We start from the raw sequence: 25927 nt of genomic DNA on the forward strand, positions 1-25927 counted from the left end.
ACCAATAAATTGTAATTCCATCATTTTTCCCCAAACCGGATAATGAGGCAGAAAGATTGCATCATCTTGATGTAGTGAGGTGCTTGAAAACCTTTATCAGTAGGGTACAAGACATAATAAAGTCAGATAGACTGTTTATTCTTCCAGAAGAACCAAGGACTGGGCAAGCAGTGTCCAAAGTAACAATATCCAAATGGATTGTATCATGTATCAGAAAATCATACGAAAACAAAGGACAAAATCCACCGTTGAACTTAAAGGCACATTCAACAAGAGCAATGGCCACTTCGTGGGCATTCAAGGCACAAGCATCACCAACACACAGCATTTAAATTTAACACATTCATGAAGTTTTGCAGATTGGACATTCAGGCTTCAGCTGACGCAAGCTTTGGTCGAAAAGTACTACAGTCTGTAATAAAATAAAGTGGTTGAAACGGATATTGGCATTAGGTTTGTTTTTTTCCTCCCTAAATAATACTGCTTGGGTATGTCCCTACAGTGCCCTCTGCCATGGTGAACAGGAAAAGAGAACATTTAGCCAATTTTCTGTCATTGTCTTTTCCTGGAACCATGGCAGTGAGCAGCTTGTTACCCTCCTTATGTATGCCTAATATGCATCAGTTGTATTTTTCAGCTAAGGGAGAATCCAAAGACTATCTGCAGGTAGTGGGATGGCGCCTTTTATGGCCTATCTGCAAGAATTCAATTTCCTGTCCTACTCAGCTGCTTAGTCCTACGGTGCCCACTGCCATGGTTCCGGGAAAAGAAAATTACGGTAAATTGGCTAAATTTCCTTTCCTTCACTAATCAGCACGCACAAGTCTAATCCACACCAACTCTTCTCTGTCTTTGACTCCCTACTGAGACCACCCTCTGCTACCTGTTTTCTTCCTCATCTCCCCTCAGGACTTTGCTGACTATTTCAAGGAAAAGGTGGAATCCATACATCAGGACAACCCCTCTGTATCCTCCTGCCATCTTCCTCCCATCCTACACCTCTTCCTAACTCTCCTCCTGCATTCCTTGACTCTTTTTCCGCTGTCACAGAGGAGGAAGTGTCACTGCTGATCTCCCTGTGACAGCGATTCCCTCCCATTCCACAGCAAGGGCATAATGTCATAGTTACAAGAAAGGAAACCAAGAAGACCTCAAGAACTACAGACCAATCAGTCTACTTCCACTCACTTATAAGATTTTTACGAAGATACTCACTAATCGGCTACAACAGACCCTGGACTTTGCCCATCTTAGAGAACAAGCAGGATTTCACAGTGGATATAACACATTCAACCACATCCAGTCATCCAAGAAGTGATGTCCAAAAGTAATGAATATGATCTACCACTCTATTTAGGATTAGTAGATAATAAAAAAGCATTTGATTCTGTCTACACCTCAGCGGTCCTACTGTAGATGCAATAAGAAGACAAAATGTTGAAGTGTACATTGATATAAAGCCCATTTACCATTAGATTACCACTATATATTATAAATGCCACATCAACCATTAGATTACATGAAAATACAAGCAAAATAAGTATCGGTAAGGGAGTGCGACACCATGTCACCAAAGCGTTGCACTGCAACACTTGGAGAATTGTTCAAGACATTAGATTGGGAAGAAAAAGGTATAGAAATCAACGGTAAATATTAGTTACCTGCGATTTGCAAATGACATTGTTATTTTTGCCAGAAGACCTCCAGCAATAAATTGGAGAACTGTTCAAAGCAAGTAGAATGTGAATCTCGGCAAGACTAAAGTGGTGGTCAACAAATGTGTTAAGTCTGCAAAGATTGAAATAAATGGAGTAGAACTAGAAGAACTCAGGATTGTCTGCCTTGGCCGGCAAATAACAATGTACGGGAACCTTTTGAATTAAATCACTAGGAGAATGAAGATGGGATGGAGCACATTTGAAAGAAACGAGACAATATTTCAAGGGAGCATTCCACTGTGCCTCTTGAAGAAAGTTTTCGACCAGTGTATTATGGTCATGCGCATGTATGGATGTGAAACTTGAACCCTAAATTCAAAGATAATTCAGAAGCTTCAGACGCAAAGAATTATGGAGAGATGTATGCTGGGTATTGGCAGTGGTCCGGCCATATCACAAGAAGAAACGACCATTGCACCTTGTCACGGTACTGAAAACCGTACGTCTTGCTACATCTGTTACCCCAAAAAACACTCCCATGGTGCAGGTCACTTTAATATAAGTATATTATATTTAGTATAAGCAAATGCAAGTAATTTGAAATAGTACTCACAAACACAGCTATAAATATAGCATTTTGACCATGTTACGCAGACACATCTCCCTTGTCTTAAGATCGTCCGTCTGCAGCCTCCTCTCTGTTCTCCTCAGAGTATGGTAGTTCAGATCTGGGTGACCCTTGATTCAAACCAAGTGTTAAAAAAAAAAAAAAAATACACATTTTAGGAGAGAACATTTCTTTAACCCTTGTGCTGTTAGTGATTGTTTTGCAATGTGGTGCAGGCCCATCTGGCAGCAAGAAAAGCGTTCAAGGGTGAAAATGTATTGACTTAAGTAAAGTTATGTGAATTGACTGGATTAGACAGAGGCAGCAAATATTACTTGGGTTCTTATAGTGCCATTCATTTTCATAGGGCAGTTTTTGGAAGCACATATCAGTTTCTGGCTCTCTGGGTAGCAGAACTGGCTTATACAGTGTTATTGGCATAGGAATAAAATGGGTTCACCTTGTGGTATTGTAGCTAGGATGCTAAAAATACATATGCAGTGACTTTATTAATAAAGAAGTGGAAAGGGTAATGTTGTTGAGCTTTGTACCTCTTTCACCTTTTAACTACTTCTGCATGACCCGTTAAGATTCATCAAACAAATGGCAACATCGGTAGTGTGTTCTTCTAGGATCTTCTTCTGGACATAATGTAACCTATAAGGACCAGTCGCACCTGGCCTTTGATTTAATTATTTTCAGCATTATACAGTATTTGTACTCGGGGTGATGTGTGTTTCTATAGAATTCTGAATCTGAAAAAGAACATACGTAAAGCAGAACCAATAGTTACTTGTCCCTTGCGTTATAGCTATGTTCGCTTCTACCAATATATAGGTTTCTTTTATTCATGTTTTTGTTAGGGAGGTAGGAGAACAAAGGCCCCCCAAGGCTTTGAATAATATGAAGGGATTTATCCGAGTAATGGATTAGATGTAATGCACATCAAATTAGCATGGACTCCATGTGGTTTTAGTCCTGCAGCTATTTCCAGGTTTGTAACAGAATTGACTTGATAATGGTGATGTGTAAATTTCCTGCATTTGCCTCTCCCTTACTACTGGATGTCACAGATTCAAATAACTGTCGCTCCCAGCCACGAATCAAGCAGGCATATAATGTATACAAAGAAAAACACATATTTAACAAACCTATTGCTTGATTTTTCACTCTGCAATTTGCCCGGAACAAGAACAGTATTTTTATTTTTAAGTTTCACAGGAGCAGGAAAGACAGAAGAAAAAGAAATGAAATCTGATGTTTTAAACATATTCTCGGTGGCGTCCGGTCATTTGTATGAACGGTTTCTAAGGTAGGTTGGCAATCCTTAAAGAATCGTGCTGGTTTTTTTTTTTGTTTTGTTTGTTTGTTTTTAAAAGCTCAAATAATTGAGCCGGAACCGATCCATGTTCCCAGACCTCTCAGAAACAGCGAGCTCCAGACTTGCCAAATAGGTTAATGCTTGTTAATGCCACGTTTTCATTTCCCTAATGCTTGTTAATGCCACGTTTTCATTTCCCTAATGCTTGTTAATGCCACGTTTTCATTTCCCTAATGCTTGTTAATGCCACGTTTTCATTTCCCTAATGCTTGTTAATGCCACGTTTTCATTTCCCTAATGCTTGTTAATGCCACGTTTTCATTTCCCTAATGCTTGTTAATGCCACGTTTTCATTTCCCTAATGCTTGTTAATGCCACGTTTTCATTTCCGCCTAGGAACTTTTTTCTTTTAAAACGCTATACTGTGTGCTACATTGTAATTAAGTTCTTTGCTTCCTTGGGAGAAAAGCACTATATGAAATAACGTAATTATTATTATAATTAAAAACATGAATAACTAAACTCTGTTACAGTTGTATAAAATGGCAATATTATTACATGTAGTCTCCTGAGAGCAGCACTCGCGATACTGAAGTGGTGTCTGCCACGGGTGCACGTCCACCCCAGGGTGGATTCGTATATCATGCGTCACAAAAAGTTGGCACTCCAGAGGTCTTTGCAAAATCTTTTTGTGGAGTGCCACCTTTTTGTGACTCAAATATTATTACATGTGCCATAATATATTATGCCGTAATTTAATCAGAAGATTAAGGGAATTGGTTTAACTCCCCTGTTACAGATATTTGTAGCTCAAATTCCCTTAATTATGAGCCAAACTTTTATATCTAAGCAGTGAGCACGTTAAAAGGTTGAGAGTTTGTAAAGGTTTCCCCTTTGCATCAGATATAGCAAGAAACTTTTCAAGCCGAGTTTGACCGTTGTATATTAATAATATTGCATCTCAAAACCCAATGAACCAAATATTATAGAAATGCAAGGAAACTTTTACATGGGCAACCATTAGAAGGCTTGTCTACTCTCCGGTTTGGCTAAAGCAGACATTTCCCGTTGGCAATGCCTTTACACAAATACATTTAATAGCTAGAACTTGCACTATTACTGAATAAAAACCTGGATATAGCAAACGTACCTAAGAAGCTGAAGTATAAGTCATCTAAAAAACGACATACTACTTCTCGCAGTCCTGTTTTATGTATAACTTTTATTTGATGTGTGTTTTGCTTCCCGTGCAGAATTATGATGCTTTCAGTTCTTCGAAATACAAAAACACCAGTGAAGTTTTGGTTTTTAAAAAACTACCTTTCCCCAAAGTTTAAGGTAGGCTTTGTTTCATTGTTCACACTCTTGCTTAACTTTCAACAATAGAAAATGTGTAAAAATATTGATGTCTGTAAAAAGTCTCCTATCTTCATCTCCAGAACTACAGCTCCAATTTCATTAAAATGTTGGGAATGTTAAGTCTAAAACCCTCTATAATACTGCACCTTTCTTTTATATTTATTCACAGTGGATATATCACTGAAGCAGGACATAATAACATTGGGTCGTGACCACATAGCATGTCTAAAAATAGTAAAAAGGACATATCAAACTTTTGTTTTAAAGTATAATTTTTCACTTGTCATTGAGCAACTAGGTTCCTCAATGTCACTCAAAGAACGTACAGGGAAAACTGATTGAAAGGATCAGGAATTACTGGAATCTACCTGACAAAGTAATAAGTGAGATGTATAGAAAACATGAGGGCAAACAAATAAATACAAATGTTTTGTTTGTATAGGGCACAGATCAGTGCTTCGTAGCACTGGATTTATAAAGACGTTCTCTGGGATATCCATTTTGTCAGAAATGACCAGGAAATGGTGTACTCTTATTTGAATATACCTTAGGCCACGACATGGTCAGCGCTTAGGCGCTGACGCTCGACAGTGAGCCCCTGCAGCCGCAATGAGAGCGGCTTTAGCACGGGCTCGCGCAGGCGTGCGGAAGCGTGCTCACTTTCACCCGACAGTGACATTTTTGATTGAACGCTGAGTCTGCTCACGTGACTCCAAAGCAACCAATGAGGAGAGGTGAGTGGAGCAGGGAGAGAGATGCGGACGAGAGCGGGGTGAGTTGTTGCGTGGGGGAGAAGAAGTGTCCCAAGGGGACGGGGGAGAGACTGTCTGCCAGCGGGGAGGGTGAGTTTATGCTTGGGGGGTGGGGGGAAAGAAGTGTCCAAAGTACCACCTCCCACCCCACCTCCAGTCCCACCTCCTGCCCGCCTCGCAAGCGTGAGCGTGCCTCAGCATGAGGCAGGAGTATGGACGCGGCCTTAGAATAGAAAGTACAGAAACAGATCTGTTTGTGCGGTTATCAACCGTTTGTCATACTAACCCTGCCTTTCTATTCCTAGGAAATTATTCCTTATATGGCAAAGGAGTACGGGTTCCAATATGAACTAGTACAGTACAAATGGCCTCGGTGGCTTCACCAACAGTCTGAAAAACAAAGAATTATCTGGGGTTACAAAATTCTCTTCCTGGACGTTCTCTTCCCACTTGATGTTGACAAAATTATCTTTGTTGATGCTGATCAGGTATAGCGGCATGTGTGTTAAGTAAAATAGAAACAAGTACAAACGTGCTTTTCTTGGGCAGTTGTAAGTGTGAAGCTGGATTTTTATTCTAAACCCAAATATCAAGCTTAGTGGCAAACATGAATCCATCTCTGCTAATTATGTGAATATTCTTTCATTTCCAGAGGGATGTGTGAAGCTCATTACATTCTTTCTGTCATCTTTGCAGAATATCTCTCTAAAAGGCTTTCATTTCTGTCTTTTCCATTTCTGTTCTTGTAAGTTCAGGATGTTCAGTGTTTAAATGATCTGTATCGTGCCTGTAGCTCCTAAGGAGAGGAACCTGTGCTTGCGTTTAATGAGAAAAGCCCAAGAACGAATGTTTCACAGATCCTTACAAATCCAAGCCAGACCCTGGAGTTGAGACATATGTAATCCGAATATTGACAGTTTAAATCCAAGCACACCATTAAATTGTCTTATTTTGAAATGTCACCCTAACCCCTTCACTGCTGGAGAGTTCTACAGTATGTAATCACAATACAGGTTATATTATTTGTCGTGACTTTTCCTATGGTGTAATAGAAATGCAGCCTGTATTGTGAATCTCGCAGCTCATTACCAGCATTACAATCTCAAATATATGTTTAATATTTTTTTTTTTTTAAAAGGCATGAAAGGAAATAAATTGAAATGACTTGGCTACCCTTATTTGGTCCTTGGGCTTTGAGGTTCATATCTTTGTTACATAATGTAGTTTGGGACACCAAAAGGATACTGGAGGCTACAACAGCCAGTGCTCACTAATCTCAAACTTGCAAACTTGCTGCATTGTTATATATTAGGTGAAGGAGAAGGAATGGGAGCGTTTAAGGTTATTCCTGAAAAAGCAAAACCCATAGTTATTAGACAGGAGCCTCTTTATATACTTCTAGAGGTGCAAATATCAAAAACCACAATGGCTACCTTCTGACTGCAGAGGAGAAAGTAAAGAAGTTACATTTTATTAAATATTTTAGAAGTGTGTGTATATGTGTGTATATACAGTATATATACATATATATACTGTATGGGGGGGAACGGAGCTGCGCAGGGGGGGGACACACAAACAGAGAGGGGGGAGTGGAGAAACAGACAGGGGGAGTGGGAAATTGTACTCCCGGGCAACGCCGGGTCTCTCAGCTAGTATATACCCCCCCCCCCCCCCCCTGCGCAGCTCCGTCCCCCCCCCCCCCTACAGTGTTCTACACACACACACACAGGGTCCTCCACACACACTGTCGTCCCCCCACACACACACACTGCCCCCCCACACAGACACTGCCCCCCCACACAGACACTGCCCCCCCACACACACACACTGTCCCCCCACACACACACTGTCCGCCCCCCCCCCCCGCCCCACACACACTGTCCGTCCCCCCACACACACACACACACACACTGTGTCCCCCTCTCCCCCCACACAAAGCCCCCTCCTCTGTATTCTTCCGCAAGGAGCGGCGGGTGGGAGTGAAGTCACCGGAGGGAGGGGGGTTGGTGGGGGAGAGGTGAGGACAGCGCCGCTCCTCGGCGGGTGGTAGTGAAGTGACCGGAGGGAGAGGGGGGTTGGTGGGGGAGAGGTGAGGACGGCGCCGCTCCTTGGTGGGTGGGAGGGAAGTCACCGGAGGGAGGGGGGTTGGTGGGGGAGAGGTGAGGACGGCGCTGTTCTTCGGCGGGTGGGAGTGAAGTGACCGGAGGGAGAGGGTTGGTGGTGGGGGAGAGGTGTGGACGGCGCCGAGGAGCGGCGGGTTGGGAGTGAAGTGACCGGAGGGTGGGGGGTTGGTGGTGGGGGAGAGGTGAGGAGTGGGGGTTGAGGAGTGTGAGCAGTGAGGGTTAGGTGCTATGAAGCGTTCCCAAAGCTCAGTGAGGGCTGGGAGAGTGTGGCAGTGGTGTCGGTGTGTTGGCCGCAGGCCAGTGAGAGGTGTGCGGGGGCGGGCGGGCCAAGGGAGCCATCTCATTGGCCTGAGGCAGTGGTGTCGGTGTGTTGGCCGCAAGCCAATGAGAGGTGTGCGGGGGCGGGCGGGCCAAGGGAGCCATCTTATTGGCCTGAGGTGGAGTGACGGGCCAAAGGTCCAATGTGATTGCCCCTAGACACGGAGACACAGGACGAACAGACAAACATACATACAACGGTTTGAGAAATATATATATAGATATATATCTATATATAGATATATATATAGATATATATATCTATCTCAATCACACACACACACACACACATATTTTGTCATTTTAAGGATGCGGCTTGGAATGTACTAGATTATCCATGAATTATCAATTAAAAGCCATGCAAATGTTTGAGTGACACATAAATAGCCTGTGGCTGAATTTATGTTTGATTTTACTTGCCTACAGTAATTTAACCAATATATATGAAATTCAGTGCTTCATGAGGTTATAATGCATTGAAATCAGTACATCTTTTTTTTTTTTAATACCCTATTTCCTCGATTCTAAGACGCACTTTTTTTCGATTTTCACATGTCTGAAATCGGGGTGCGTCTTAGAATCGATGTATTAAAAAAATACAAAATAAAAAGTGTCCACAGTACTAACCCCCTCTTTTCACTTATCATGTTCCAGGAGAGGTCCCATGTCTGCAGATGGTTGAATATGGACAGCGGGCGGGACTACGGCAGCAGGACAGGTCCCAAGTCTGCAGTTGAATGAAGATAAGAAGACAGCGGGCGTGCGGTGGAGGTGGCGGCAGGAGATCATAATAGCAGGAGAACTGAGCAGGACCAGAGCTTCATAGGGGAACGGCTGGGGATGAGCGCACTGTAACCGGAAGTCAGACACCGGTCAACTTCTGGTGTTACAGTGTGCTCCTTCCCAGCTGTTCGCTGATGCCGTTCTGCTCCTGCTCAGCTCTCCTGCTATTATGATCTCCTGCCACCGCCGCCACCGCATTTTTTGCACGCTGTCTTCTTATCTTCATTCACCTGCAGACTTGGGCCCTTTTCTCCCGCCGCACACCTGCCTACTGTCCATCTTCAACAAAGCTTCATCATCCGCTGACATGGGACCTCTCCTGAAACATGGTAAGTGAAAAAGTAATTTCCCTCGATTTTGTAAGGGCCAAAACGATGGTGCGTCTTACAATCGATGGCGTCTTAGAATCGAGGAAATACGGTAAATATAAGTTCATCCCTGAAGGGAGTTTCGTTCTTTTTTTTCCCCTTTCTCTTCTCTATACGGGGAGTAGATTGTGAGGACAGATATAAGAGAACTACGTGATTTCAACCTTGGAGGAGCACCCTATGGCTATACTCCTTTTTGTGAAAGCCGCAAAGAGATGGACGGGTATCGTTTCTGGAAATCTGGTTATTGGGCATCACATCTAGGACATCGGAAATACCATATCAGGTAGAGGAGATCGGTCTGACTTGCTGGCCAACTGTATTCCAAATACTGATGTGCTTTAAGATATATAAAAACTTTTATGAACTTTGGCATTTCTCCAGTTAAGGCCTAGCAATTGTAAGACTATACTTTTAGTACTGAGGCTTTTACAGAGTTTTCTTCTAGAAGTTACCTTCTCTACCCCCTCAGTAATCCTTTCTATTTCTCAATGTTCTTGGTCATTACATTGCACTGTTTATCATCAGGCAAGTAGAAAAAAGTTACATGTTTTGCACTTACTGGAAAGTGATTGACACATTTATAACGGTGACCTGAACACGAGCACTTAGAAAGCATTACAGATGGTGCCAGTGGAAAATGCAAGAAGTTCTCTCTTTTTGCAGTGCTTTATATGTGGTGGACCTAAAGAAGTTCAGGAAGATTGCTGCAGGAGACAGACTTCGTGGCCAGTACCAGGCTCTCAGCCAAGATCCTAACAGCTTGTCTAACCTAGATCAGGTAAACAAATAACCATGTTTTATCCCTGGCTTCTTAAACAATATAAGACAGGGGTGCCCAATGCTACATCCAATTGATAAAACATATATGGTAATAAGTATAAAGTTTAAATACTTTAATAATAATTACTTGGTTATTTAGTTAAACCTTTTGGCCAAAGCGTCATAAGCCTGCATACCAACGTCCAAGGTATAACCAAATTAATGCAGGACCTACACTACGATGTGAACCCTTCCTTTTAGCCCCCCCCCCCCCCCTCAACCTCCCCCCACATATGAGGACACTTTAGGGACTACTTACAGATATGTCTGTTTCCTTCCTCACACAGGACCTACCAAATAATATGATTCACCAAGTATCAATTAAATCTCTTCCTCAAGAGTGGCTCTGGTGCGAGACCTGGTGTGATGACAAGTCAAAGGAAAAAGCCAAAACTATTGACTTAGTGAGTATATTTTTATTTCTATTATGCCTTATTGCCTAAGCTATTGAAAAATAAGTAATCTGCTTTACTGACCATGTGACATGTATAACATAACTGCAATAGATGTATTGTAAGGCCAAATGCATTGTAGCTAATGGCCTAATGTTTTGTATGGTTTATGAAGATTGCAATGAGTTACTGATTATCACACACCTGTATTTTATAATAAAATATGTACAACATTTACTCATTCATTTTTATAAAATAGATTATTTTCTCCAGTTGAAAAATGTGCATGCATAGTGCACAAAGCTAAAGTTCAACATTTTCAGATATATCAATGCTATTTGTCATTTCACAGTAGCTATAATATGATTTATGCCAGTTGTTCTAAACTTCAATTGCATGATGGCTTCCCCAGCATATTTTTAAAATATCAGTAACACCCTCATTCTTTTTATGCAATCATTTTCCAGTCATCTTAAGTAATCACCATTTTAAATTGTAGATTCCAATGCAATGTTTCCACTTTCAGTTAACTTTTTGTGTATTTTTCAGAATGTGATCTGCAAATTTTCATCACATCTGGCTTGGGGTTGTTACACACCAGAGTGCCTCACTGCCCTGGTTTGTCTCAACAATCCTGGATGGGATTTACTGATTAAATCTATCATATTCCAGTGAGTTTCACAAAATAGATCTTGTCTGAAAAATCTTTTTTTATATCAAGGGATGCTTTAAAAAAAACAAAAACCACAAATTCCATATGAACATTGACAATTTTGATGCAAGGACTGAATCCATAATACAAGTACTTGTGTGTTGCCCTTTTAAACTGCTTGCAGTCCTGTCAGAGTTGCTAATGACACAATGCAGACAGCTGTAGGCAATAAATCAATCATTGTAGATAAAAGGGGAATACTACAATAGTGCCTAGGTGCTGCACATGCTTTCAGCACAATGGGATAGATTCACTAAAAGTTGCTATTACGGTGCTACCGCTGTATTCAAGAAGAGTTGTAGATTCATATAATCAATTGTGATATGCAGCTCATTTGCATGCATGAAAAATGTTACCTCTGCGGTATATAACGTTGGTGTGACGGCAGGGGGTAACCAGGCTATACAATAAAGGTTAAGCCCTCTGCTTACCCCTGGATCCCTCGGGTCTCTGGTAGCTCCATAAGCCAGGGACCAGGGATAATACATGTGGGAAATAAAGTGACCCCTGCTTTTTTCTGTTTTCATGTTCCCTTAGCCCTAGAACTGCGGGATTTCTTGTGTGTCAGTTTGAGGTGAGATATTTGGGTTATATTGCAATTATTTTGCTTGCAGGAGTTTGGGGACCGGAGCTACCAGTAGAACCTTAATTCTACCCGGCGAGCAGGCATGATTTGCCAGTACGCAAGTGGAATTACGCCTGGGCTGCCCAGTGTCCCCCATACTCCTGGTTTTCAAACCATGATATCTGTCCAATATCCCGTACAGTCATGAGTCTCCCTAAGGTCCCCCATGTATTAAAATATGTTTTATGCGTTTGATACATTTATTATAAGGCTCTATGCAGTCCGCCCGGGCATCTGCTTCAGGTGCCAGCAAGTCTGCATAGAGTCCGTAGTTCAAAGAGGAGACAAGATGTTGAGAGGTGTCGGGGTGCTAAGTGGCCGGGCAGGGCGGAGTACTGAGTGGGGAGAACCCTCTTGTCTGCCAGACTTAGTGGAGCCTGCCCAGTAGGTGGCAATGGGTTGACCATGGGAAGCAGCAGCATGTTGGCGCGTTTCCCATTGGTCGATTCATATGTCCCGCCCACTGGGCATCCCGAGCCGGCTTGACACGCCTCCCCCTCTGATGTCAGCCCAGAGATGAGCCCCTGTTTCTATTGGCTAGCAGGGATAAATTCCAGGAATTTAGGCACCAAAAAAGTTACAAAACAAACAGTAGCGGATTTCCCATTTGACCCGGACCTAGGGCGGCAAAATTTGGGGGCAGCATACACAGGCCCCGCTCTCTTCCCCACTGATTGCCAGGGGAGAGTGTGGGGCCTATGTAAAGGTCCCATACCGTCTCCTTCGTGCCGCCCTCCTCCTCTTGTGACGTCACATGGAAACGCTTCATCACGTGATGTTGCAGTGTCATTTGATGCCACGACGCTGAAGGAGGAGGCTGCCCAGGGTAAGTGTCCTTAGGGTGACAAAATTTGAAATCCGCCACTGCAAACAACAAACCTAAACACAAAAAAAGCAGAACATTCAAATGTGCATATAATAAGCTGACTAGCTGACCACAACTATCTGACTACTAAGGTTGATATAATATACTCTATGTATATGTTGTGCCAAGTTAATATGTATTTTTATCACCTATCCTAGGTTGCCTATTCTTATTTTGCCTATGTATATAGTGGCTATTATATACACAGACAAGATATGCCTTACGCCAGCGTCGTTGAAATCTTTGTAAGTCAGAACTTGGAATTGAAATTTGATTCGGGAGGATATGGGAAGCCAGTGTAGGGATCTGTGTAGTGGAGTGGTGAGTGAGGTCAGTGAGTCTTGCAGCAACGTTTTGGATGGATTGGAGATGGGATAGGCAAACAAGGGCAATGGTTGCAGTTGTCAAGGCAGGACAAGGTGAGTGAATATGATTTTAGTTGCATCATGAGTGAGAATAGGACATTTCCTAGCAATATTTCTGAGCTGTAGACGGCAGGACTTTGTGGGGGACTTTATGTGAGGAATGAAGGAGATCGGTGTCAAAAATGACCTCTAGATAATGGTCTTGGGTTGTTGAGATTGTAGTGTTATTGACAGTAAGGGAGAGTTTGGGTGTAAGAGTGGCAGTATTAGTTCTGTTTTGGACATGGGACATCCAGGATAAGATTGCAGAGAGACAGTTAGTAAATTTAGATTGTAAGCTCTTCGGGGCAGAAACTCCCTTTATTATTATTACTGTCATGTTTGAAGCTCTTATTCCCTTTGTGTTACATTATTATGTCACGTGTATTACTTCTGTGAAACGCTATGTACCTGGATGGCGCTATATAAATAAACACATACATACATACAAATTTGGGTGTCGTTGGCATAGAGATGATACTGAAAGCCAAAAGATTGTATTAGTTCACCAAGAGAGGAGATGTAGAGTGAGAAGAGTAAAAGAAAGAGGGAGTGAGGAGGAGGAGACACAAGATGAGGAAACACTGAAGGAGCAGGTGACGGGAGTTAAATAGGCCTCAAGTGTTAGAGGAAAGTTTGTGTGAGTGAAGGAAAGTATGTTTGCTTGGCAAGGGAAACGGCAGTGTTATAGAACAAGAGTATGAATTTGTAGTGGAGGACGTCTGCTTTAGAGCAGGATTTCCTCCAGTCATGTTTCGCAGTACTTGAGCACATTTGGAGGTAGCGGGTAAAGTGTGTGTGCTACAGTTGTGGCTTAGAATGTCTTGGGTAATGTGTGGTGGCGTGAGCCATTTTGTTTAAGGCTGATGAGTGTACAGTCATATAGAGAGGTTGTTAGGTCAGGGAGAGATGGGAGGGAGGGAAGGGGGAGAGGTTGTAAAGATGTAGAAAATTGGAGGGTGTATAGAGCATGTAGGTTTCTGTTTGTGCATTTGGAAGTAGGTGTTGAGGAAGATGCAAAGGGTAGAGTGAGGCTAAAGGTTAGGAGGTGATGGTGAGAAAATGGTAAGGCTGCGTCCATAGGACAAGCAGAGCTGAGCCGCGCGGACGCTCCCCGCTGAGCCCCGGCATCCTCAATGAAGATGTCTTTAGAGGGGGTTCACGCGAGCGTCCGCAGGCGTGCTCAGGAGTTGGATTTTTCAGCCGACAGCCAAAGCTGTTTTTCAGCGCGCTGTCGGCTGAAAACATCCAATCAGCACGAAGCAGCGTCAACGTCATGGCGCCGTGACATTGACATCAGTGTGTCGCGGGCGATTGGCCCAGCGACGTCAATGCCTTGCCTCCCACCCGCCTCCCGATCGCGCCCGCTGGCTCACCTGCATGTGCATGAAATCGCACAGGCTTCAGCAGGCGAGCCTCAGCGCGGTTCAGCACTGCTCCCATATCTATGGACGCAGCCTAAGGGCATGTTAGAGTTAGAGACTGAGCAGAAGCGGGATGGGAAGAGGGGGTATGACATGAAATGTGGGGAAAGTAGTAGCCCAACTACCTGTCTATTCCCTAGCCTGGGGGTGTGGCTAAGTGAGAGGCCACCATAGGAGAGTGCAGCAGTGGAGGCGGTGTCTGAGTGGGTGAGCCAGGTTACTATAATGGCGAGTAGATTGAGAGAGTTGGAAATGAATAAGTCATGTATTGCAGTAAGTTTGTTGCAGACAAATTGTGCATTCCATGGGGCATAGTAAGAGGGAATGGAGAGGTGAAATGTGGATGATGATAGAGTGATTGGCCATGCATGGTGAGGAGCCTTTGGAGCAGGGTGTGGGACGTGAAAGGATTGGATTGTAAATAGGGCCAGGATTAGGGGGCATGCCGCCACAGAGTATGAGTAATCATAAGGATGGGAAGAGAGAGTAGGACATGGAGTTGCTGGTTTTCTTTTCTTTTTATATTTATTTTAAATATTTTGGGGGGGTGATGGGGGGGTGATGTGAGAAGCAGATGGAATAGATAGCTGCAGAATGAAGCAGATGACAATAGAGTGGCAAATTAGGAAGGATGGTTTAGGAGTGAAGTGTTGGAGCTATTGGGTAGATGCAAAAGTGTGAGAGCGGGGACACACGTAGGGGAGAGCAGAGTCTGAAGCTGAGGTTGCTGAAGTCATTACTTAACATCATGCTGGAGTGTTTCCAGTTGGCATGTGCAGTACACTGGCAGCAAATGGTGTGCACTTTGGCTGCTGTAAAAAACTTACTGAATTATATTGTGGTAGGGTATGTTCAGGGGTTGCAGATGGAATTTGAGGATGGGATAGGCAGGAGTGAAAGATGTGATGAGTGAATGTGTGCAACACAGTTATAGTCTCGTGCAGATGCAGTTGCGGAAGAGTACAAGCAGACTGAAGTCCACCACGTCTAACTCCTGTATAACTCTTATAAACACTTAAAGTGTACATTTGTAAGTGCTATGCTTTCCTCCCACTGGGATCACACTTATACTTCTAAACAATTACATGACCCCTAATAAAACGACATAATTGCCCATTGCAGACTGGACAATTGGAAGACAAGAAATGTAAGGGTTTTTTTTTATCTGTGTGTTAGGAGTTAATCTGCTCAGACAGGTCATGGGATGGTGGGGGGGTATGAAGTATGTAACTGAAGTTCTTAGCTTGCATAGTGTAAATACAGGCTATATAACAACAGTATAACTCTCATAAACACTTACAAATGTACACATTTTAAGTGCTATGCTTGGCCCCTGCATGTATTTAAATTCATTTGAATAACTATTAATCATCTTCTTCCCTTTATTGATCAATTCTTATGCATTCGTTCTGTAATTGAGATGCATGATCATCGCTATCGACTATATTTTCCAGGTGTACTCCAGTCTTGCAAATATGGTTATTTTCCAGATCTTGTGCTGTTACAACAATGGTTGGCATAAGTATGCATACATACATGAAACATGGGTGTGCATAAATGTGATCGGTAAAAAGCTTCTTCATGCCATCTGTACAGCTGCATATATTTTTCCTTATAGCAACCTGTCTTCGAAATGCATCTTTATCGCATGTCATACAGTTCAGTCACATGTAGAACTACATTACTAATCACAGCAGTAGTGTGCAAGGCAGCTGAAACATACAGAACCTCTGCAGCAAAATGCTAAAAGGGCATAGAATAGCCAAGAAACATTTTCTCAAAAATACAAATGAATGAATGAGTAACATAAAACAACTGTTGCTGTCACTATAGTTCAAGATGATCCACATAAAAAACCCTAAAGCTGTATTTGAGATTTTTGTCTAGCGGCCATTTTTTATTACATTCAGTACAGGCAGTTCCGGTGCAACCACTAGGGGACCTAGGCAGTCACTTAGGGTGGCACATTTTGGGGGGGTGGGAGGGGGCGGCAGGAGAGCCTGGGAACAGAGCATGCTGCTTTCCTCTGCCTCTCCACTGGAGCAAGAACTGCTATTAAGGTAAGTGGAGATGGATGGGGATGCAAAAAAAGGGGGGTGGGGATGCAAAAATAAAGGAAGAAGCGGTGTGTAAGAATTGAAGGTGTGGGGGCGAATGAGAAAGTTGGGTGGAATGGGGGTAGGGAGAGAGAGTATGGTGGGGGTAGGAAGAGAGGGTGGTGGTAGTGGGAGAGAGGGTGGTGGTGGTGGTAGTGGGAGAGAGGGTGGTGGTGGGGGTAGTGAGAGAGTGGTGGCAGTGGGGGTAGGGAGAGAGAGGGTGGGGCTAGGCAGAGAGAGGATGGGGTAGGGGGAGAGAGGGTGGGGGTAGTGAGAGAGAGTGGGGTGGGGTGAGAGAGAAAGGACTGTGTCAGGCAAGTCCAACAACATACAAAGGTTTCCGGGAGAACATTTTGGGGGGGGAGAGGGGGGCAGGGGGGAATGGCACACGCTGAAGGTTCGCATAGGGGACCAAAAACCCTGACACCGGCCCAGAGTACAGGAAGCGCTGATATAAACCTCAGTCAAGCACTACAGAGCCAGCCTAACCAACCAATTACAACTGATAAGCAAATCAAAATGCCACTAATCAGTCACTGACTAAAACTTACCTGTAGCACAGTGAAGCCGCAGAGCAGCACACAAAAACAGAGCAACATATAAACAGAAACCCAAATGTTACCGTCTGCATGTGTGGGATATTTAGTACTGTAGATGAGTAAATTATTTGACTTCATCAAAAGAGGTCAAACTAGTGTGTGTGTGTGTGTGTGTGTGTGTGTGTGTGTGTGTGTGTGTGTGTGTGTGTGTGTGTGTGTGTGTGTGTGTGTGTGTGTGTGTCATCATAAAGGTAAAGATATTAAAATCCAGTAGGCTAGACATAGAAGAAATGACCATCATACCGGGGTGCACTGTGGGGCCTGCGGACACCCGTCGAGACCACCCGGGGACCCCCGCCGGCCTGTGGTATTAATCCTGTGTAAAAAAATAAAATATGGTTTTATGTGGGGGTACAGGGGGTGGGTTGTGTTTTGGTGGTTATTACATATTTCAATTTAAATTGTATTACTACTGTAATATAGCAGGGGTCTCCTGAGCAGAACCTTGTTGATTTGAGGTCCGGGGACCCTCTGCTTCCCGAGTTACAGGCCCCGTTATGGGGTACCGGTATCTCCTATGCATGTAAATGTCTCGCATCACGTGATCGGGACATTTCAATGCATAGGAGATAATGGCACCCCATAGGGCCTGTATCTCGGGAAGTAGGGGATTTCCTGACCTGAAATTAATGCGGTTCAGCTCCGGAGACCCCCTGCTACATTACTGTAATGTTTAAAATGTAAATAAAACCCCTACGATCGCCTGTGAGAGGCGCACAGTTAGAGAGGCTGAATCAGTCACTCTATCTCTTACTGCGCGTCTATTACAGACAGGCAGACCCCGGTAGGACTCACACAGCAGGGACCCCTACTGTGTTACTCCGATGGGCCATTATGTCTGTCCCGGCAAAACTTGTGAATACAGTATATCTCAAACTACACGCGGCATAACTCGAAATGTACCCAGGTAAATGTTTGAATAACGGCCGCTGCATCTGTATGGACCTGTTTGTAGAAATGTGGGTAGCTTAGCAGATGGTAACTTTAAATGTTGGCACCTCCAGTTTCCCTTCTGAATGCAACGTAATTCTCTTGTGCCATCACATAAATAATTCAAGTAATTGAGTTTGCTGGAAATCTATCATCTTAGGTTAGGATAAGTACAGCCATGGTTATTTCTAAAAAAATAAATATATATATATAAAGTAGAAATGCAATTGTATTTTGCACCAAGAACTATTTTTAGGGGCTTTTATATGTTGTTTATTTTTCAGTAATTGTAGCCACAGTATGTATGATCAATGTTACAGTGCAAAATATATTGTATTGTATTGTATGTCTTTATTTATATAGCGCCATTAATGTACATAGTGCTTCACAGTAGTAATACATGTGGTAATCGAATAAATAACAGATAATATAAATAATAGATCATGGGAATAAGTGCTTTAGACATAAACATAACATTAAGAAAGAGGAGTCCCTGCCCCGAGGAGCTTACAATCTAATTGGTAGGTAGAGTGAACGTATAGAGACAGTAGGAGGGAGTTCTGGTAAGTGCGTCTGCAAGGGGCCAAGCTTTATTTATCATGAGTTCAGAATATTCACAGTGCTATTCGTATGCTTCTTTAAGCAAGTGTGTCTTAAGGTGGGTTTTAAAGGTGGATAGAGAGGTGCTAGTCCGGTAGTGAGGGGAAGGGCATTCCAGAGGTGTGGGGCAGTCAGTGAAAAAGGTTTAAGGCGGGAGAGGGCTTTAGATACAAAGGGGGTAGAAAGAAGACATCCTTGAGCAGAACGCAAGAGTCGGGATGGTGCATAGCGAGAAATTAGGGCTGAGATGTAAGGAGGGGCAGAAGAGTGTAAAGCTTTAAAAGTGAGGAGAAGAATGGAGTGTGAGATGCGGGATTTGATTGGAAGCCAGGAGAGGGATTTCAGGAGGGGAGATGCTGAGACAGATCTAGGAAAGAGTAGAGTGATTCTGGCAGCAGCATTTAGGATAGATTGTAGGGGAGACAGGTGAGAGGCAGGAAGGCCGGACAGCAGGAGGTTACAGTAATCAAGACGGGAGAGAATGAGGGCCTGAGTCAGAGTTTTAGCAGTCGAGCAACAGAGGAAAGGGCGTATCTTTGTTATATTGCGGAGGAAAAAGCGACAAGTTTTAGAAATGTTTTGAATGTGAAGGGGCGAATGTGAGAGAGGAGTCGAGTGTGACCCCTAGGCAGCGTGCTTGGGCTACTGGGTGAATGATCGTAGTTCCAACTGTAATGTGGAAGGAGGTCGTAGGGCCAGGTTTGGGAGGAAGTATGAGGAGCTCTGTTTTAGCCATGTTGAGTTTAAGGAGACAGAGGGCCATCCAGGATGATATAGCAGAGAAACATTCAGAAACTTTGGTCTGTATAGCAGGAGTAAGGTCGGGTGTTGAAAAGTATATTTGTGTGTCGTCAGCATAGAGGTGATATTTAAACCCAAAAGATGTTATTAGGTCACCTAGAGAGAGTGTGTACAGAGAAAAGAGAAGAGGTCCCAGGACAGAGCCCTGGGGTACCCCCACAGAGAGATCAATAGAGGAGGAGGAGGTATTAGCAGAAGAGACACTGAAAGTACGATGGGAGAGGTAGGATGAGATCCAGGATAGAGCTTTGTTCCGAATACCAAGAGTATGGAGAATGTGAAGGAGAAGAGGGTGATCCACAGTATCAAATGCTGCAGAGAGGTCGAGTAATATGAGCAGACTGTAATGACCTCTGTCTTTGGCAGCATGGAGGTCGTCAGTTATTTTAGTGAGGGCTGTTTCCGTGGAGTGAGCAGTGCGGAAGCCAGATTGTAGAGGGTCTAGGAGAGAATAGGTGTTGAGAAAATGGAGTAAGCGAGAGAATACAAGACGTTCAAGGAGTTTAGAGGCAAAAGGCAGGAGGGAGACAGGTCGATAGTTAGAAAGACAGGTAGGGTCAAGCTTGCTGTTTTTGAGTAATGGTATGACTGTTGCATGTTTGAAGGAGGATGGAAAGGTTCCAGAGCAGAGGGAGGAGTTAAAAATGTGTGTGAGCGTAGGGATTATAGTAGGAGTAAGAGGTTTTAGGAGATGGGAGGGAATGGGGTCAAGAGGGCAAGTGGTAGAGGGAGAAGAGGAGATCAACAGCGACACATCCTCCTCTGAGACAGTGGAAAAAGAGTCAAGGAAGGCAGGAGGAGAGTTAGGAAGAGGTGTAGGATGGGAAGAAGAAACAGATGGGATGTTCTGACGTATGGATTCCACCTTTTCCTTAAAATAGTCAGCAAAGTCCTGAGCGGAGATGGAGGAAGGAGAGGCAGCTGAGGGTGGTTTGAGTAGAGTATCAAAGACAGAGAACAGTCGGCGTGGGTTAGACTTGTGCATGTTGATTAGTGCAGAAAAGTAGGCTTGTTTAGCTTGCGAGAGGGCAGAGTTGAAACAGGATAGCATAAATTTGTAGTGAAGGAAGTCTGCGAGAGTGTGAGACTTCCTCCAGAGGCGTTCAGAGGAACGAGTGGAGGAACGCAGCATGCGTGTGTGGGAATTTAGCCAGGGTGTAGGGTTAGAAGGGCGAGTGCGGCAGAGAGAAAGCGGGGCATGTAGATCAAGAGAGGAGGACAAGGCAGAGTTGTAGTTCCTGACCAGGTTGTCAGGGTCTGTAGCAGAGCTGATAGAGGAGAGGGTGGAGCGTAAAGTGGACTCAAAGTCAGGTAAGTGAATAGAGCGCAGGTTTCTGCAGAACCGGGGTGTAGATGGAGGTGGAGAAAGGGAGAAGCGAGATAGAGAGAATGAGATGAGATGATGGTCAGAGAGAGGAAAAGGGGAAATGGAGAAATCGGAGCGAGAAAAGTTCTTAGTGAAAACCAGGTCTAAGTAGTGGCCATCCTTGTGGGTGCTGGCTGCAGTCCACTGGTGAAGGCCAAAAGAAGAGGTTAGAGAAAGAAAGCGGGAAGCCCAAGGGAGAGAGGGGTCATCAATGTGGCAATTGAAGTCCCCAAGGAGAAGAACAGGGGAGTCTGAGGAGAGGAAGAAAGAGAGCCAGGATTCAAAGTGAGAGAGAAAGGCAGAAGGGGGATGAGTAGATGTAGGTGGGTGATAGATGACCTCCACATGAACAGGGAGAGGAGAGAAAATCTGGACAGTGTGAGCCTCAAAGGAGGGAAAAGCAAGAGAGGGAGGAATAGGAAGGGTTCGGTAACGACAGAGAGAGGAGAGCAGGACCCCCACGCCTCCACCCCTGCCATCAGTGCGCGGAGTGTGGGAGAAGGAAAGGCCACCATAGGAGAGGGCAGCTTCCAGAGCAGAGTCAGACTGAGTGAGCCAGGTCTCAGTTATAGCAAATAGGAGCAGAGAGTGAGAGAGAAAGAAGTCATGCACAGAGAGGAACCTGTTAGAAAGGGAGCGAGCATTCCAAAGAGCACAGGAGAAAGGGAGAGAGGAGGGAGGGTTGCAGGGGATGGGTATGAGGTTGGAGGGGTTGACACCAGAAGGAGTAGAGGTTGCATTTGGCAGGCGAGGACGTATAAAAATAGACATCTAGAAGTATAAGACTCTATTTTAGGTTCTGTAGAGAACCCATGAAATGTTCATAAATTCAGAGGGATTTATGTGAAATACATGGCAGGTAAACACCATTTGGTCAGCTTGGTCTACTCGTTTAGACACACAGAATTTGACAGCAGAGAAGAACCACGTGGCCAACTTACTCTGCCCATTATCCCTATAAACGTTTGGCATAATATCACTTTGTAAATATGGACCATGAATAATCATTCTAGCGCCAGGAGACACTTTCAACTGAGTGGGCAATAAGGCGTTTCCCATTGCCGAGAGTTTTCTTATGGCATAGTTCCTGCTTAGCAAATATGGCCCTAATTGATCGCTGCTTTTTTTGTTTCTTGTTGAGGGTTTGCAAGTATTTTTTTTATTTATTTATTTTTATTATAATATTCTCTTCCATGGTTTGTGGTATCTTTTTTTTATTCAAATTTTTTTTTAATTTTTTTTATTTTAACAGGTATCTTGACTTGTATCTGAAGTTGCGAACTATGTGTAAAAATAATGTTATTTACTTCTGGTTAAGAACATCTGATGTTCTTGTTTCCCTTATGCAAGTACAGTAATTTTCTTGATAGGTTGTCAGTATGTAATGCTCCATTTGCCCTTTAAACATCATTTTTTCATCCCATGGGTTTCCCCTTGCTATACTTTTATACAGTGATGTAATGTTCTTACTTGTTGATTATGAGCTGGAAACCCATATTTCTCCTTGACCTTTTGCTTTCTTTCCAGTGTTAGAAAATTGGTTCCTCTTTGTTTTGTCTTCTTAATCAAATCTGGCAGCTTCTATTTCCACCTGTGCCTGAAGGGATTGAAGTCTAATAAGCCATGGGCTTAGAATTATCATTGTATGGGAAATGTGTTAAGAAAGGAATAAAGACAGAATGTACAGCACAAAGCCTGGGAACACATCTCAGTGTCTAAATGCTCAATTTGTTGAAGTCGATAAACTATGCTGTAATCTGACAGTGGCTAGAAAGCAACATTGTATGACTGCCTGGGATGGACAGGCCCACCAAAAATGACAGCTACTGTTTTCAAACTGTGTCTTAAATATCTTGGCAGCCTGTGGCATAATGCATTGATTTAAAGAGATTTTAGCTATCTGCAATAATGTGGTGTGTCTAGGATGCATGTAGTTTATTGTACGTATGTGCTCTGCAGCATAATAAAATGACAGTCTGGGATATTGGAGAAAAGGCATTTTATAGTATAACTTGTTATTTAAGGTCTTGTCTAGTGGGTTGTCACACTGTCTCTCTCTCTGGCATTTGGAAACATTTCAATTTCCCCAGTATAGAGAAACCCCCAAGACCCATCTAAGTTATTAACTTGTAATAACAAAATTACATGACGGATGCTCTGCTATCCTCCTTACTTATAAGCAAAAGCTTATTTGTTTGTATCACACGTGTCAAAATATGTGCTTTCTGCACTCACTAAATGGGGTCATAATCAATACCTTCTGTGTTTCTAGTGCAACAATCCCAAAACAAAAGAGCCCAAACTAAAAGCTGCAGCACGAATTGTCCCTGAATGGACAGAGTATGACACAGAAATAAGGCAACTGTTGAAGCAAATTGAAGAACAAAAGAAAAATGCAACACAGCCATCAAACCATGGTAAGGAAATGTGTAGGAGACAGTTGATTTTAAATTAATTTGTGTACAGTGTCTAGTTGTTCCTTGTAATGCATAGGGCAGCTTTGTGTTTTTTCATTTGAGATGCAGATAAATCAATAACAAAGCAAATGTGTGATACATGATAATATGGTATAAAGGTTAAGATTACAAATGAAACTGTGGATATCGTAGTTTAAAGTAATGATTTATGTGGCAAATACAGTAGATTGTACTGTCCCTAAGAACCACTTCTGTGCTATGAACTGTGATTTCAGTCCTAGTTCTATTAAAATATCCAACAGTGTATCTCTTTATGAATGATCACAAATGTGGGACACTAGTACTGTACAATTATGTAGACTCGTTTTGTCAATTACAGTGAAAAAGGAATATGAGAAAAATAAAAAAATAACCTTTTTTGTTCTACCTAACATTATGTGCAATCCCACCACAACTCAATCGTCAATCCCACTTAGTCTGCAGATACGATAAAAGTGTTCTATGCTGCTCTCTGAAAACATTTTTCCTCAAACCCCAACAATTTCAGGGCTGTTGATACAAACTTTTAGATCAGTAAAAGCAACCACAGTTACTAGTCACTTTAGATGGTCTTTTAGAAAGTGGCAATGCACTGAACTTGTTTTTAAATCACTAACTAGCCACATGACGGATTCCGCAATCCGTCAATGGATTTTTCCAGTTGTAATCCGCGCGGATTAATCCAAAACCGCCATGCGATACAATCTGCACGGATTTTTCAGAATTCAATCTGCGGATTCCACAATCTGTTGGATGATTTAAAAAAATTGACCAAACAGATTGTATCCAATAGCGCTTTTGGATTAATCTGCATGGATTGAAACTGGAACAATCTGTCGATGGATTTTACACCGTGGAACAAATTTTGAATGGGAAGCTCGGGAAATTTTGGGAAAAGGATTTTGACTGTTTCGCCCAGTGGATCATTTATATTTTATTTCCTATTGGTTCTGTCGTAACACAGATTTTTCTGATATGTCTAATGTTATATTTGCCAGAAGCTCAGAGACAGAAAATTGTCCAAAGTATTTTAATTCGTATACTTATAGGCTAAGCTTTGAGCCACTTTGCCCATAACTTCAGTATGTGTTTAAGCAAGCAGTAAATTCTCCAGTATTTCAGAACATACCTTTAACATTGGAGGAATAAAAATGTATTCGGAAAAGAAAGGGATTAGGGGCTAGTGTTCTGTCATGTGAGCATTTTGTGTTGTTTATCCCAATTGTCGCTCGTAATATGTTTTCTTAAACACATAGTAGCGTCTAGAATTGAAAAATGCTGAATATTCATGAAAAAATTATTTACAGCAAACTACCAATATGTTATTTTCTAGTTGTTTGCATGATGTCTTATACTTTGTTTTATTTCTGCAGATTTAAAACATGATGAACTTTAGCAATGGTCCCTGTAAAGCATAAAAATGCTATTCCTACAGCTGAATTGTTTCCTACAAAGAAGTTTGCATAAGCACTTGTAATATGACAAGGGCTACGTTTCATCATCATTATTATATACAACAAAACGGTATACACCTGGATTCCTTGAATGAAAAATTAGCCAACAAAATGCTTCAACTAAGCTATTTGATTGAATAAATTGAACGTACATTTTGATTTTTTTATTTGTGTGTAGGTTGTTCATTTTGGGAAACACATTGTGCCACTCAAATTTGCTAGATTACTGTTCAATTTTTGTTTTTTTAGCAACTGCAAATGTTATCCTAAATGCATACAAAGAGCTACTCATTGTATAGGGTATATTCCTAGAGACTTGTATGTGCTGCTGTATGCCACGTCATGTTTATGAATAAGGCAATGGTCCAGATATTTTTCTACTCCCCTTGTTCACTGGACCCATGCACTCAAATCTCAGGTTGGGTGTACAGCTTCTCTTTATAATCTTCAACAAGTAGTTTTACATATTTACATTTACATATTAACATCAATAATATATGCAGTTCTCTACATGAATATTTACAGAATAAAGAAAATCTTTCAGTACTAAATTGTATAGTAAACATGTACAGTAGTTCACCTTTAACATCAAATGCCTGGCCTAGTGTGTGATCGCAGCGACTGAAGACAGGAATACGTCCTCAGTTCTTTTGCTCTTTGACTTGTCAAAATATGCTGCTAATATTTAAATTATCATGTACCAGTTACAGCGTGAGGAACACGATCACATGATTCAAGTCAATGACAACTGGTGTGTGTGTGTGTGTGCGTGTGTGCGTGTGCGCGTGTGCGTGTGCGCGTGCGTGTGTGTGTATATATATATATATATATATATATATGTATATATATGTATATATATGTATATATATATATATATATATATATATATATATATATATATATATATATATATATATATACACGCACATTATACACCCACAAGGTAATTCTAATAGTATTGCTTTAATTTACAAAATCCTTCCATGAGTGTGTCTGACTTATTACTGCTTATTATCTGTGCACCAGGAGCATATGGCTAAGAGCACTTCTTTCTTGGTACTCTCTTATTATACAGAGTAGTTTTTCCTCTGG

The 25927-nt window shown here is 42.5% G+C and overlaps 1 protein-coding gene across 1 annotated transcript in view; it reads left to right on the forward strand.

The window, feature by feature from the left end:
- The window catches only part of UGGT2 (UDP-glucose glycoprotein glucosyltransferase 2), a 248351-nt gene extending 223349 nt beyond the window's left edge, over positions 1–25002 (forward strand). Inside the window, exons 32-39 of the mRNA XM_075590844.1 lie at positions 3479–3577; positions 4840–4924; positions 6003–6185; positions 9415–9575; positions 9956–10070; positions 10399–10515; positions 23198–23342; positions 24755–25002. Of these exons, the coding sequence (XP_075446959.1) occupies positions 3479–3577; positions 4840–4924; positions 6003–6185; positions 9415–9575; positions 9956–10070; positions 10399–10515; positions 23198–23342; positions 24755–24777 (928 nt within the window). The 3' untranslated portion in view covers positions 24778–25002. The remainder of the gene's footprint in view (positions 1–3478; positions 3578–4839; positions 4925–6002; positions 6186–9414; positions 9576–9955; positions 10071–10398; positions 10516–23197; positions 23343–24754) is intronic.
- The last annotated feature ends 925 nt before the right edge of the window (positions 25003–25927 follow it).

The sequence above is a fragment of the Ascaphus truei genome, chromosome 3 (genome assembly GCF_040206685.1).
Source record: "Ascaphus truei isolate aAscTru1 chromosome 3, aAscTru1.hap1, whole genome shotgun sequence".
Classification (NCBI taxonomy): domain Eukaryota; kingdom Metazoa; phylum Chordata; class Amphibia; order Anura; family Ascaphidae; genus Ascaphus; species Ascaphus truei.